Below are 15,583 nucleotides of genomic sequence, written 5' to 3'. Positions count from 1 at the left end.
AGTTAATAATACTGAAGACTTTGTACCATAGTTTCCATAGCCCATGATGACATTTAACAACATATAAAGCCCTCTAATACTAGCTTGAATGAAAACTAACAGCATTAGCCAGAATACAAAATCTTAATTTTGATTCCTCTGCTTATTTTCCTGTTTTTTTATATCTTTTTTTTATTTCTCCAAACAGGTCTCTCCTAACTTGAAACCAATGGAGCAAATTTAATGGTTTTAGAAATAAATGCACACAATTCATAAATAAATGCTTCAACTGAAGATTTTTGAGAAAATATGTTAAAAACAACTAATATTCAATAAGGTCATCAGAACATCACAGTATCTTCATCTCTGTTTAAATAATGAATTAATGTGAAGTAGCCTGAATGGTTGATTTAGGTTGTCAATATCAGTTTATTTAAATGCAAATGATTTGTTAAAATATTGTCAATAGGTTAAACAAGAAGTATTGTAAAATAACAATGTCATCATTTCATACTGTATGTAGATTTTCCATTTTCCCATCTAATTCAGCTCAGGTCTGAGGCTTTAATGGTTCTATCTACAGTCTGTACATATTATTTGTACAAAGCAATAAATGTCCATTCATGACCCAATCGAAACCCCTTCTTGCGTTTTCTATATTTATTAATTGCAGCTAGTTAAACCATCATATTATTCAAGCATGACTTAATTTTCTCAGTGGAACATAAAAGATATGCAGAATGTTAAGAGACTTGCAGTCACTATTTCACTGCATATTAAGTAAATGGTGACAGAGACTGTCATTCTGACTAAGATCTCCTTTTGACTGGATGTTTGTATAGTTTTATCAGATCCTTTAGAATGTTTTTGAAGCTCTGTAACTTAAGCCTGTTGATTTGTCTGTCATTTTGGATGCATCTGTTTGCAGTTGTTCCACAGCCGTTTGTTCTAATACCAGTTCAGACTTACAAACATATAGGTTACAGCGGCTGTGTTCATATCCAACGTGAAAGGGTAAATGTGTATGATGCACGGATGCTCCGCCTTGTTGCTCTACACAAACAGAAATTGTTCAATAACATCAAATGAATGAATGAATTAAATCCGCGCGCGTTGCGAGCGCTTAAGCCTATATCCTATTGCGCCCACACCCAGCAAACACGTGAGAAGGAATAATTCAGACATCTTACATGCAACGAGTTTATATGTTTGCAAAGACGCTTTTTAAATCCAGAAGGATGGGGAAATTATAATGTAGGAGCGGCGCGCGCCGTCTCGGGGGTGTGGTGATGCTCGCGCTGTGAACTCACGCGAGCGCGAGCGGGCGCTACTAGAGCACTCGGAGCAAAGCACGGACACCGAACAGAGAACCGACAGCATGGCATCGTCTCAGGGGAAAAGCGAACTCCGCTATGCGGACTGGATGTCAAGTTTACCGGACACCTTGCACAGTATTCCTCTTACCAACCTCGCCATACCGGGTAAGCCTTATTTCGCATTTTAATGCGCGTATGGGAGGAATACTAACTGAACACTGAGAAATTGCTGCAGATTATGAGAAATAAAATATGCTGCTTGGGGTCAGGTTCTTAAATGACTTAACTGATAGTTTAAAAAAAAAAAAAATCAATATTTTTAGTCAACTCTTGTTCAAATCGCACATCCCACTGAGAGCTCACTCATACGTAGATAAAATGGGTTCTGCTTATGACATAACAAGCTATTGTGTGACTAATAGGTTGTCGACATTAATATTGCTCCAATCTAGCGAGTTCATAATGATGTTAAGACGTGTGACAGAAATGAAATAGGACACTTGTTGCTCGGAGCTCGAAATTTGTCTCTGCGTTGTATTAATCTACACAAATTACACGTGTGCCACAGCCTTGACCAGATACAATATTACGAAATAACACTGAGCTTATACATGGACCCACATTGTAGTTACATGAGCAGTAAAAAAAAAAAAAAAAAAAAAACGCAACATCTCAGTCACAGGCAATACTCTTAAAAACCCTAAACGCCGTATTCACAAGCAATAATTTCCATAATACCTTCTCTCTTAAACTTATAGGTTCTTTATTTACATCCGTGGTTCTATGAAGAACCTTTAACATATATGGAACCTTTCCACTGGAAAGTGTAGTTCTTTACAAGAACTCTCAAGAAATATTCATTGAAATGTTTGAGAAACCCAGTATGGTTCTTCTGTGGCTTTGCTATGAAAACCCGCTTGAGGAACCTTTATTTTTAAGAAAGTAAAACACCTTATTCAATGCCAGTTCTCTCCATCATATCCAAAAAAAACTTTCTCACAGGCAGTACTCCCCATAATATGCCCCAGTTGTGACTTAGAAGATGTGACAGAGGGCAGTTACAGAAACTTTGATTGTTGACACTGTCCTGAAGTGCAGAGCAATAAAAATACATTGGAAGGCATGTTGGAATAAGATGCAAGACTGTTTTGCATGCAGGCGTTGCCCATGTTCATGGCGTACAACCAATAATGATTCATCACTTGTTGAGAGTGTGTCAGTATTTTCTGTTCAGACAAATCCAATCAGTGACTGAGCTCTCATTCCTTGTAGGAATCTGTTTAAAGGAATAGTTTACATTTTAGGGGGTAGTATAGCATTTATAAGAGAGCAGGGTGCCAAATAAATACAGATGAATCCTAAACCAGGGCAAAGTATGAACAAACATAGGACATGATGACCCAGGATTGCGTTATTATTATTTCAAATGTGAAACGCACAGTTTTCATCTTGTTCTTTTAAATGACTTTTTAATGGTTTACATAGATCTGAATGGCTCTGAAAGTAAGATGGTTTGGGTTTTGTATAGTGGACTATGTGTAGTTGAAATGCACCAAAGGCTGTAGCAATCAGCCCGGATAGCTCTGATTAAAACCCCTGATTAATGTCTATGTCACTGATTTTGACCCTGTGCCAGAGAGACCAATTAACTGGCCTGCCATCTCCAAATCATCTTGTTAATCATCAGTCATAGATTCAGATTTCTTTACCGTACTGTACTATACAGTAAGTGCTCTGACTTCAACATACTGGATAAATGCAAACTAAACTGCATCATTTGCATGGACGGCTACAGATGAGAAGATCACCTCATGCCACTGATGCTAGTCTGTGCTGGATTCATCATTCCAGCAATAGCATAGAAGCAGTATTTTACTTAAGGACAACTTGACCCACTGCCATCATCACTCTTTTGTAAAACTTTTGTAAAACAGTATTGTCGATGAGGCTGTAGGTGGATGATGGAAAGTTGTAGTGTAAACACTAAACAAATTAAGTCTTCGGTAAGAATTCTGGCAACATATCACTCCCACACAGCAAAAATGTGAGCTTTTGAGCTTTTGAGGACTTACAATGTGCGGTTAAGGAAAAGGAAAAAAGATCCTTTAAAATGTAAGCACCCTGCCCAGGGGTTTGTATACAACTGACACTGTATGAGAAAGGATCTGTCTGTCTGTCTGTCTATCCATCTATCCTTGTATCCATCCATCCATTGTAGAAATGCATTTATCATCTGCAACATTGAAAGCTTTTTTAATGTCCATGTTTTTTTGTTTTTCTTTTACTTTATGAGTCTATATTAAAGACACCATTATCCAGAATCGACCTATTTACTTTCTCAATGCATGCTCTTGGTTTTCTGTTATGCTGGTGTTATTTTAGTGCATATTATTCCAATGGAAATTTTAAAAAGTATCCGTTAAAGCAATAATCCAAACCTACAAGCCACAAAGTAAATCACAATGATACAATTTTAGATTTTAAGCTAAAAAAAAATAAAGGGTGTAAAATTAGATAAAAAGACAAAGATACAGAAATACTGCACTTAGCTTTAATGAAGGAAAAAATACCCAAGAAGCAAGTAAGAAGAATTTTTACTTCCAGAACCCGACTAATGCATCCTATAGCGTTCCTCCTTCCAAATTCACTTCACTTTTCACAATTCAATCAATTTCAGGGTAAAATCAAATATCACTCTAAATTTCCTTGGAAATACATCATATTAGTAAATCTTGAACTTTCTCATTTCTAATAACAATTTCTTCCTATACAGTCATTTTCAGAAAGCCATCTGTTTTAAACATCATCAAAGTCAGTGTGTGGCTGTATTATAGAGCCTGATATTTTCAAGCACTGCCACTCAAAAACTGACTCTGTCACCTCCTGTGGTGTGAAGGTCAGTGCTTGCGCTAAGAGACTCTAGTGTGAATTTGATTTCCTCTATCGGAACTCTTTTTATAGTCATTCCAAATTAAGAGGCTCAAGAAATCATTGTAGCCTCTCAAACCTCTTTCTAAGATTAAAGATTTGACTGACCCTCCTGTTGTAACTCAGCATTTACTTGCAACATCAGTGTTGGCAGTATTTTGGAGGTTGGCTTGTCGTCCTCCACATACACACTTGCAAAAACGTGAATCATTCTCCTATTGGCAAGCAATAGGCATCTTAGAGAAAGGTTTTTATTTTTATTTTTTTGCAGAGGCAGGCTTTTGTGTGGCTCTTACACTACTGTGCTCTGCTGGATGGCTGGCTTGATGAGGTCGTCACCCTGTTACAGTTGGCATTGTCACCAGCACAGGCAGCAGGACAGGGGCAGAGGAATTGTGTCATTGCTGAAGGCAGCTATGCTGAAGTGACAAGCCCACAGAATAAGCAGGACGCCACTGCTTTATCAGCTACCTGTGCCTTGAAAGTACGCAGGGTGTTACAGTTCAGAGACAGACATGGAACTTGGTTTCATTTGGAGAGCTATAATTTGTATTCATGCCACGGCTCTCATAAGGGAATGTGTCTCTGCCCCTTAATCATATTTAGCATGTAATCAGCTTTTGACTGGCAGCCAATAATAGACACTGTTTTTTTATTTTTTATTTTTTTTTATCTTGAACATACAAACATAAACATTTTATTTTCTGCAAATGTATTAAACATGGAACCTTTTGCAGATTAAAAGCAGCATTACACTATTGTTTGCAAATTGTAAGATTTTTTTTAATTTTTACTTTAAGTCTTTTATGCCCTTTAATGGGCTTATTCATAGTTCATTTATGGTGGGGAAGTCGTGGCCTAATGGTTAGAGAGTTTGACTCCTAAGGTTGTGGGTTCGAGTCTCAGGCTGTCTTGAGTGTTCACGGTGTGTGTGTGTGTGTGTGTGTGTGTGTGTGCACTTTGGATGGGTTAAATGCAGAGCACGAATTCTGAGTATGGGTCACCATACTTGGCTGTGTGTCACGTCACAAATTAATTAAATGTAATTTGTTCCTGTGATGGTGAAGCTGAATTCTCAGCATTATTACACCAGTCTTCAGTGTCACATGATCCTTCCTTATGCTGATTTGCAGCTCAAGAAACATTTCTTATTATCAATGATGAAAACAATTGTGCTGCTTAAAATGTTACATTTTTCAGGATTCTTTAAAAAAATTCTTCAAAAGAGCAGCTTTTAAATAAAAAATAAATCTTTTGCAGCCTTGTAAATATATTTACTCTTAACGTTTGATCTATTTAATGTATCCGTACTGAATACAAGTATTAATTTAGGATGGTATAGACAAAAGCATATACCATCAATTGACCATTTGCCAGAAGCTTGATTAACAGGCTATCTGACCAAGCTTAATGTCAAATCAGAAATTGTGTCCAATTCTTTTCCAAATTTTTGTCTTTCTGTGATTGATACAAAATATTTTCTGATGTCCAGTCATTTCGTGCTATGATGATCGGTTCACGTGCCGCTTGTAAATGAGGAGCTACAGCGATCTGTCATGACACATTAAAGAGACACAAAATGGTATTTATTGTTTGAATTTCTTTCAAAAAATGACAGAATTTGAAAGCTGAGACTGTTTGATACTGCTCTGTCATGTCTGTTGGTGCGTTGTCAGTCTCCTCTTGCTCCATGATGTATTTTTCACTGCGTGAGAACATGATGTGTGGCGTGAGAGTGCTGTGGCTTGTCAGACATAGGAACTGTAATGAAGGGGGGCAGGTCTTTTCAAAATGTCAATTAACAACAGCATAGTTCACAGTAGGTCTGTCTTTATCAGTTAAGTTTTCAATGTAAAAAATAAAATAAAATAAAAATGTTTAAAAAAGTCTTACTGGCTCCAAACCTTTAAACAATTCTGTATCTAAATTCTGATTTGTTAAAATTATAGTGAATGATAGTGTTAAAAGCATCAGTAAGAACAGGTCAAAAATTACAAACCAGTCAGTAATGTTTTGCATCTTATGCCATATATATATATATATATATATATATATATATATATTTTTTTTTTTTTTTTTTTTTAAGTTTGCGCATAAAGCTTTTATTGATTTATATTATCTATGTATTACTTGTATTGTTATTGTAAATTAAAAATGTCTATTTCAAAGACATAGCAATTTTTTATTGCAATTTACGTATTGTTTATAAATAAAATAATATGTAAAAAAAATATATTGCTAAAAATAAAGCTTAAAAAATGTTTTTTTTTGTTGTTGTTGTATGAACAGTAAAGATGTTTGCAGGGCACAACTGGAGTTATCTTGCCCTATTTTTCATGCATGGTAGCGTATGTAATCCCACCTATTCACTAATGTGAATTACGCCACTAACCAGAGCTTTTTGTTGATGAGCTTCACAGAGTCTAACTGCATTGGTATGTTAGAAAATGCTCTTGGTCTGCAGTCTAGCCATTTGACCTTGAGGCAGCAGGAGAGTGCCATTACAAACTCATCTGCTATGCAAAGTCTTTTTTTCTGTTTCTGTTCTTTTAGTTATTGGCTAAACACTTGGACTGATTTTACATGCTCTGTTGGAAAGCAAAAAAATAAATGAATAAATCATCAAACTCGAGGCAAATCTTTGTTGCAGTTTATTGTTCTCTGAAAATTATTTTAATTACCAATTTTTCTCTTCTTCTATCACTAATTTTTCTTCATAGTAGAGCATTGCATTGCTTTGATGTCAAATCCCAAAATGTTTCCTGTGGTGAAGTGTTAAAATTATTTATTTATTTTCTGACTGATCACACACAGCCACATACAAAATGATTTCAATTACTTAAAGTTGCACTATAGGGGCATGACAAATCGTAATGGATTCAAACCTCGAAGGCACCATTTGTTCTTGTCTGATTCATTTTTAAATCTGTCTATACATCTAAATGTTCATTCATTAATCCTTCACTTTAGACCCAGAAGAGAAGATTTTTAGCCTGCCATGTCCCAATAAACAGGATAAATGGAAAAGATTAAGTGATCATACATGAATTTGCACAGTCACCATGGGGACAAGAGTCACTTTTTTCCTGTAATGATGACTTTTTTTCTTGCTGAACTGAGAGGCCGTCCCCTTGTGGTTGACCGTGACGTGTCGATCTTTTGTGATGAGTAGTTTCATCATCACACAGCAGCCTAAGGGTTCATCGAATCTGCTGTGTATTTCGCTGTTGCTGGTTTGCTTTTTAATATGACCAGCATGTTTCTGAGCTGCATTATGTGATGTTGGACAGGTAACCCAGGGAGATTTTGAAGGATAATATTGGAAAATAATGTATGCTAGCTTTCATTCAGCATATGTACAGTATATGAACAAAAACACATTAAATCAGAAGATAAAGGCTTATGATGTAAACACTGCAGCACTTTCTCATCTAGGTTCTGTTCAGTGATGCTATGAACAGATGTTTTGTGCCTCTCTTACTATCTGATGAATGTTATTAATAATAATAGTAGTAATAATAATAATTATTATTATTTTTAATAATAATAATAATTAATATTATTTTGTAATATTTTATATTTATTTTATTTTAATATTAATAAAAGTTAATTTTACAGTTATTCACATTTTTATATTTTCTGTTTGTGTGGTAATATAATTAGCCTTTTACTTATTTTAATCTAGACAGGTCTGTGACTTCTTTGAACAACAACATTTATTGTCTCTAGATAAATCTCTGGATTGTATGTTTCAAAAACAAAAATGAGTCTTTAATCCAGTCTAATGTGTCTCCTCTCAAGGGGTGAAACATGAGCCCAGTCGGTCGCTTTCATTTTGTTAATAGGGCCATTTTCCCAGAAATAATTTTCCTCAAATCTTCCTAATATCAGCTCAGTGCATCTCAAAGCAAGGATCTCATAACAAGGAGATACTCCTTTGTATTTAGCTGAGGAGCTATAAGAAGGCCAAATAAATTCCAAATAAATGTCCTCATGGAGCTGAAGTTGTTTGGACCTGTTGAATTTACATGGTTTTCTTCTGTTAAACAATAAAGCTTCAGTGTCCGTTTTACTTTCCTTTTTCTTTAAGTTTGCATAACACTGTAAGGAGAAAAGGCAAGTAGTTAGAAGGCAATAAATGTAGAAAATGTGTTTGAATAGTAATGTAAAGTGTTGTTTCCATAAAAACTGATTTATAATCATGCTCATATCTTATGTCTCTGATTCAATGAGACGTACATGGAAATTGTGTTAGGGGAGACTTCCCTCCGTTTCCACGTACCAGAAGGCATTACCTATATCAAGGAGGAAAATGAGACCTATTTACTCATTAATCTGAATTTGACACAGGAGGTAACGGCAACAAAATCTGCATCTGTTTAATGAACATTCATTAGATATAGGACACACGTTATTGTCATAATAGAGAGAGATTGTCTTTGAACTGGGAAAACTGTAGCAAATCTCTGAGGGTTGTTTCTTTCTTGCTTTCCTTCTTTCTCCTTGGCTTGTTAAAGCAACATCTAATGCTTCCATCATTTCGACTGGTTTTGGTGTTGTGGTGATTTCTGAGATGTCTTTGCCGAGCAGAGAGCTGTTTGTCTAATGGTCCTTTCCCATGGTGAATGTTGATGGCTACAGTGCTTCCTTCAGATGCAGAGATGCATTGTTTATTCATCATAAATAATATTTGGAGAGTCTCTCACACGCACCGGTTATAGACTGATTAATGCTTTCATTTAATTACATTAGCAATGCATTTATTTAAATAGTTGTTTTGATTTTTGGAGATCAAACATAGCACCTGGCTTTGCTCTGTATTTAAATTAAGAGCGTGTTTGTGAACTCTATGTTATTATCATGTAGGCCCTGGCAACGCTTTTTCTCCTGCTGCAGTCTGGATGCAAGTGTTGGCTATTGCATTATTTCATTTAACCGTTACAACATCCATTATATGTATTCTTAGGTTCCTGCTGTACAGAAGTACTGCAGATTGGCAGGCAGTATTTGATTTGCGTCTTTTTCAGAGCAAGCTACCAATCATTGTTCTCATTATTTTTTAGAGAAGATGGCCCTGTCTCAATTGGCACGTGATGTGCGTTCATAGTCTTGTGCATGTCTGTGAAGTCTACAAGATCACAAAGCAGGGCTGTTCTTTACCAGCAAGGAGCCAAAACTGAAAATTTTCAGGGACATGACTGCCAGAATATTCGGAGTCGATGAAAAGCTGCTCTCTTTAACATTAACTTAAACATCAGTTTTTATTTCATTTTTAATTTAGTAGTATTTAATCAAAATATAGTTAAATATGAACTCTAATTAAATTACTTTATAGATCCACAGAATAAATCTTTATTATTAAATGTATGTACACCACCAACATACACTACCATTACATCTATCAAAAGTTTGGAATCGATACGATTTTTTTAATTAATACATTTCAATATGTTTTTATGTTATGGGCACCAAGGCCTCAGTGATCAAAAATACAGTACAGCCAGTAATATTATTAAATATTTTTACAATATAAAATAAAGGTTTTCTTTTTTACTATATTAATATAGTAATATAGAAATAATATATGAATATATTTTTTTCCTGTAATGGCAAAACTGAATTTTCAGCAGTTTCAGCATTTTCAGAACATTACACCAGTCTTCAATAAGACGAATTGCTGTTCAAGAAACATTTTTATCAATGTTTATCAACAGTTATGGAAACCATGATACTTTTTTCAGGATTCTTTGATGAATAGAAAGCAATATTTGAAATAAAATCATTTGTAACATTATAAATGTCTTTACTGTCACATTTCTTTCAACGTTTGAAGATGTTAGGTATTCAATTTTTATATTATATTATATTATATTATATTATTATATTATATTATATTATATTATATTATATTATATTATATTATATTATATTATATTATATTATATTATATTATATTATATTATATTATATTATATTATATTATATTATATTATAGTTATTTTTATGTTGCCTTTCTTCTATAGCAAAGTGAATGTTGTCTTTGTCATTCCACAAAGACTAGTGATGTTTGGTATTATAAATGAGATAACTGTTCAGTTCCCTTTGGAATGTTTAATATGAGCCAGAAAATTGCATTTGTTCACTCAGATGTCATCATAATTTTTATGTTCTCTTTTAATAAATATCACTAACTCAGAAATCTTCTCATCCAGGTTCCCACGACTCCTTTAGTTTTTACATCGACGAAGCCTCACCAGTTGGGCCGGAGCAGCCTGAGACCGTGCAGAACTTTGTCTCTGTGTTTGGCACAGTGGCCAAGAAGCTGATGAGGAAGTGGCTGGCGACACAGACCATGAACTTCACCAGCCAGCTGGAGGGAGGCATCCGCTTCTTTGACCTCCGCATATCCACCAAACCCAGAGACCCTGACAACGAGCTCTACTTTGCACACGGCCTGTTCAGCGCCACAGTACGCGAGGGCCTGGAGCAGATCAGCACCTTCCTGGCCTCCCATGCTCGCGAGGTCGTGTTCCTGGACTTCAACCACTTCTACGGCGTACAGAACCTCCATCACGAGAAGCTGGTCCAGATGCTGCGCACCATCTTCGGGGACCGACTCTGTCCAGTAGTGTTTGCTCAAGAGGTAAGCCTGAAGTACCTCTGGGAGAAAGAGTATCAGGTACTGGTCTTCTATCACAATCCCATGGCTCTGGAGGTTCCTTTCCTGTGGCCTGGTCAGATGATGCCTTCTCCTTGGGCCAATACCACAGATCCTGAGAAGCTCATTCAGTTCCTTCAAGCCTCAGTAAAGGATCGGAGACGTAAGGGCACCTTTTTTGTGTCCCAAGTGGTTCTCACTCCCAAAGCAAGCACCGTCATGAAGGGTGTCACCAGCGGTCTGAGGGAGACCATCACAGAGAGGTAAGCTATTGTACACTGTTACAAAATCCATTCTGTGAAATGGTTGGCATCATAGAACTTGCTGACTCATCAGATCTCACTCTCTGCTATCTTCAAATCAGCACTAGGCAGAATTGTACAATCCCAATTTAATCTCATTACAGTTATTAGCCATTGCTAAGAGTCTCTTGGGATTCACTGATCAGGATTTGTCAAGCTTGGTTAGAAACATGAAACTCTTAGCAGAAAGCAGAATTTAAAATGGCTCTGCATGACAGAACAACATATTCAATGCATTAATTCAAATGACTGAGAGGGGGTCTTTCTGCTTCCCACATTGGCATCTGCTGCTGTCAGAGGATGATCTTCTGTTGTTCCTTCTCGCCCGTCAGCAGGCATGATACATTGTGTGCCACTGGGCATGCAGCTAAGCAAAGCTATAATAACTAGCCATTGGAATTGTAAAGGAATTGAATAATTTGATTCCTTTCAGTGATACTGGTTTCCTAAAGGAATGATTCTTTTAGTATTTCTGAGGAAGACATATTTGGAAAATATATATTTTTTCCAGCTGATTAGATAATAAGTATTTGTAAAAAATAATTCTTGCAAAAGATGTTCTTACCCAGATGTTTAAATGACTCTTCATAGTCTTTATCACAGATGCAGTACATAAAATTGGCGTTAAATATGCAATACTAAATACTGAAAAAAAAAAACGTTAGAATTTTTAATGCATTTATTTATTTAAAGTATGTATACTGTGCATAGTATGCAAACTGTCTATATGCATGGAATACCTAGGTGACCTACTATATTTGCCAGAATCTGATAAATAGAATTCAAGTACACTGAAATAAGTAAAGAAGCTGTGTTTGGAATGGCATACTACCATATAACTCCTACTATATTACAGTATGCTATGTGTACAGTATACTCTGAATAGTATGTGAATTTTCTGCATGCATGGAAATTCTGGATTACCCACATTTGCTGAAATCTGACGTATGCATCTGAAGACACTGCATGGGATACTGTTTCCCACAACGCAACGTGCTCCATGTGACGTTTCATCTTCAAATGCGTGATAAACAATGTCGTTGGTAGGACATAAATTACACCTTAATCTCAACGGCACGTTTTAGATCAAGTCAAATGATATCAACTTTATCTCTATAGCGCTTTATATAGTACAGATTGTTTCAAAGATATTAAATAATAATAATATTGCAGTTATATAATATATAAATGACACATAAATACAAATAATATTTCAATTATACAAACAGAATTAAATTCAGCTGTAAAGCAGCTCTAAAAAGAAACAGAGTCTTTATTTAAGTACAAATAGCCCAATTTGTTTTGTCAATTGCGTAGCGAGTAAGATGTGAAATGATTGCTTTTGATACAATCGACCCGAGTTTGAATCCGCCTTTTGCCAAACTCAGTCTTCTCCTTTTCCCATTAAATATCAGGTCAGAAAGGCAATTATTTTAATTAAAATAAAGTAAATATTTGAAAAGTGGATATAAAATGCCACGTTAATAATAGTGTTATTGGATATGGTTACATATAGATGTAGGGAAGGTTTTGTCCAAATAAGGCTTTATATAATAAATTTATGCCAAATACATGTAAGTAAGGTTATGCCAATTTGCTGCTCAAGAAACATTTCTTATTACTTATCAGTACTGAATAATCAGGGCTGCTTAATATTTTTGTGGAAACCATGACTCATTCTTTTCAGGATTCTTTGATGAATAGAAACCATTTATAACATTATACATGTATTTACTGTCATTTTTGTCAGTTAATTGTGTCCTTGCTGAATACAAGTATTAATTTCTTTAAAAAAATCCAAACTACTGAACAATAGTGTAGATTCAGTAGCTGTATTGCTGGTACCAATGAACAGACGGCAGAAGAATTAGTTTGAACAGAACCGACTCATTTGGTCAAGGTATTTAAAAGAGTGGAAACATATCTGAACTGTAATCACACCACCCTATGATACCACCTTCATGCTATCCACAGACTTAGCTGGTTCCCCTGGTATTTGGTGAGGAGCAGCACATTATTTCTGATAGTGTAAATGGAACATTAGCTAAAGGGCAGAGCTGGCACCAGCGTTAGTCACCCTGGTTACTGGAAGACTCTCAAGTGTCAAATCTCAATTTTCTAAGGAAAATGCACACTTTAGTCATACGTATACATTAATTTTATCCAGGCCAAAGCCAATGTGATAGCTTGGTCGAATGTGTCTTTTTTTTTTGCATCGACTGTGCTGATGTCAAATTAATTACAGATAAGGGGAGAGGTGGGGCACAGAGTGTAAAATGATACAGCCTCTGCCAGCACACTGCAATCTGACAAGCATGGCATCTTATTAGCTGATAAAGCCTTCTAGCCCTTGCATCATCTGGGAGTGAGCAGTAGAGCATGAGATAACTCCTGAGTCATAGCCCTCACAGGAATGAGTATGTGTCTGCTGATGTGACCCCACTTCTGGTCTGTCGCCACCTGCAGACAATTTAAGACTGATCCAGCAAACATTGAATATCAGATTTGTTCCAAAATGTAGTGATCTGCCGGCCTAGACAGTATCCTAGTCACACAATTTAATCATACTTCCTACTCAGACTAGGAAAGCCCATTTAAGCAACATAAGAAAAAACTAATATTTCTTTGGTAAATAGTGATGACATACAAATCATAATTGTGACATAAGTTTATGACATTAAAAGTTAAAATTTATAACATAAAAAAAAACAATGAGAGTCATCTGATGCAATCTTGACTGACGTGACCTGCCAGGCTTGATTTCAGTCAGGATACCGCCTTAAAAGGCAGCTGTCTATGTAGGCAGCAGACAGTGAGGCAGCACACTATATTTTGAAACTGAGCTATTGTGTTCGCTGATGTTCGGTTTGGGAACAAATCCCCTTAGATTGAAACAGACTGCATGTGTTTTCTCAGGGCTCTTCCTGCCATGATGCAGTGGATCCGCTCACAGCGACCTGGGGAAAGTGGAGTAAACATCATCACGGCCGATTTTGTGGAGCTGGGGGAATTTATCAGCGCTGTTATCACCCTCAACTACTACCTGGATGATGAGGAAGAGAACGCCACCTGAACCTCCAGATATCCCACATCGCTTGTGGTATTAATAACTTGCTCCCTCTCTCTTTTTATGTTTTATTGATTTTTATAGATTTTTTTGGATCATAGAGGCTCTGTTCGTCTGACATTTTTAAGGCTAATGAAAACCTTGAGAATGATAGTAGACACCAGACACGGTCAGGTGGAATAATTTCAGGTTTTGTCTGAGGATGAATGGGGGCAGATGGTGATTTAATTTCTTTCTGGGCAAAAAAGGTGACTGGCCTTTTCCCATGTTTCTCTGCTTCCTATCTATTGGACTACTAGTTACTGATCCACATGCTCCAAACCTTGATAAGTTCCCCCAATTCTGCTTCTGATCAAAGTAACAGTAACACTTACTAATTTCATGGGAATAAATATCGTTTGTACAGTGAATGTGATGCTGAATCTATAGTGGGTTTATTTCTTGTGGTTATAGTAACTTGTATGATTGTCGAGTTGTAAATACTTGTAAACCTGTTGAATTGTATCTTTGCTCACTATCTGTCATGCCCAAACGTATGTCAAGAGTTGAGGTTCCCTTCCAGGCCTCAGTATGGTCATGCAATGTTGAAGAAGTGAACTAGATGTTTAGATGTTTGTATTCACAACCAAAAAGTTCAGTTGTATGTAACAGCATTTTTGCCTTTCTGCCGTTATCAACACTAATAGGTGTGGCTTTGTATCTACATTTTTGTAGCCGTACTTTACTTTAGCCAACAGATTATTTTATATATATCAGTGAACAACATAAATATTCTTTGCATTTGCACTCTTGTGACTGTGGACTGTTAAAGAGTGGCCACTGAAGTTGCCCATAAAGTCCCCCATACAATCCATTACTTAATAATGCACAAATCGCATTCAGTTGTAAACATGCATACGTAAACAAACAAACACACAAGAGACTCACTTAATTGGTGTGAACAGATTTATTATAACACCATTTTCTAATTAGCCAGACTAATTGGGTAAATGGCCATGCTAATGTTTTAATCACACAGATGCCAAGTAATTGACAGTAGGAAACAATGTAGGAAACACTGCTGTCTTCTCCTTTTTACAGTCACATGGCACTGAAAAACCAACTCAGAGAGTTTGCAGCATTGTTTGTTCATTGAAATGTTGGAATCATGTTAATCAATGTGACATGGTCAATCAGGAACATGGACTAGTGTGAATGCATTAATCATGCCTTTGTACAGTATAAAATTGCATGTAGGTGTCTAGGTCGATAAATTGTACGTAAATGGGTATATGTCGTAATCTAACATTTCTGACAAATCTGGTGTACAATAAATGTAAATACTGCATATATA

At 36.1% G+C, this 15,583-nt stretch overlaps 2 protein-coding genes across 2 annotated transcripts in view; both read left to right on the top strand.

The window, feature by feature from the left end:
- Positions 1-245, top strand: part of LOC132114446 (succinyl-CoA:3-ketoacid coenzyme A transferase 1, mitochondrial-like) — a 54,541-nt gene extending 54,296 nt beyond the window's left edge. Inside the window, exon 17 of the mRNA XM_059522569.1 lies at positions 188-245. Coding sequence (XP_059378552.1) covers positions 188-223 — 36 coding nt within the window. The 3' untranslated portion in view covers positions 224-245. The remainder of the gene's footprint in view (positions 1-187) is intronic.
- A 943-nt stretch (positions 246-1,188) lies between these two features.
- On the top strand, positions 1,189-15,583 carry LOC132114445 (PI-PLC X domain-containing protein 3). Its single transcript, XM_059522568.1, has 3 exons — positions 1,189-1,460; positions 10,436-11,144; positions 14,100-15,583. The coding sequence occupies exons 1-3, from the start codon at positions 1,358-1,360 to the stop codon at positions 14,254-14,256; spliced, it is 969 nt and encodes a 322-aa protein (XP_059378551.1). The 5' UTR covers positions 1,189-1,357; the 3' UTR covers positions 14,257-15,583.

The sequence above is a fragment of the Carassius carassius genome, chromosome 34, assembly GCF_963082965.1.
Source record: "Carassius carassius chromosome 34, fCarCar2.1, whole genome shotgun sequence".
Taxonomy (NCBI): Eukaryota; Metazoa; Chordata; class Actinopteri; order Cypriniformes; family Cyprinidae; genus Carassius; species Carassius carassius.
Note: the sequence above shows the minus strand (reverse complement) of the source record. Positions and strands in the feature narration are given on the sequence as shown.

Coding starts and splice junctions, on each gene's coding strand:
- LOC132114445 (XM_059522568.1), top strand. CDS start 1,358: ATGGCATCGTCTCAGGGGAAAAGCGAACTCCGCTATGCGGACTGGATG. Junction 1,461..10,435: donor TACCAACCTCGCCATACCGG/GTAAGCCTTATT, acceptor CTTCTCATCCAG/GTTCCCACGACTCCTTTAGT. Junction 11,145..14,099: donor AGGGAGACCATCACAGAGAG/GTAAGCTATTGT, acceptor GTGTTTTCTCAG/GGCTCTTCCTGCCATGATGC.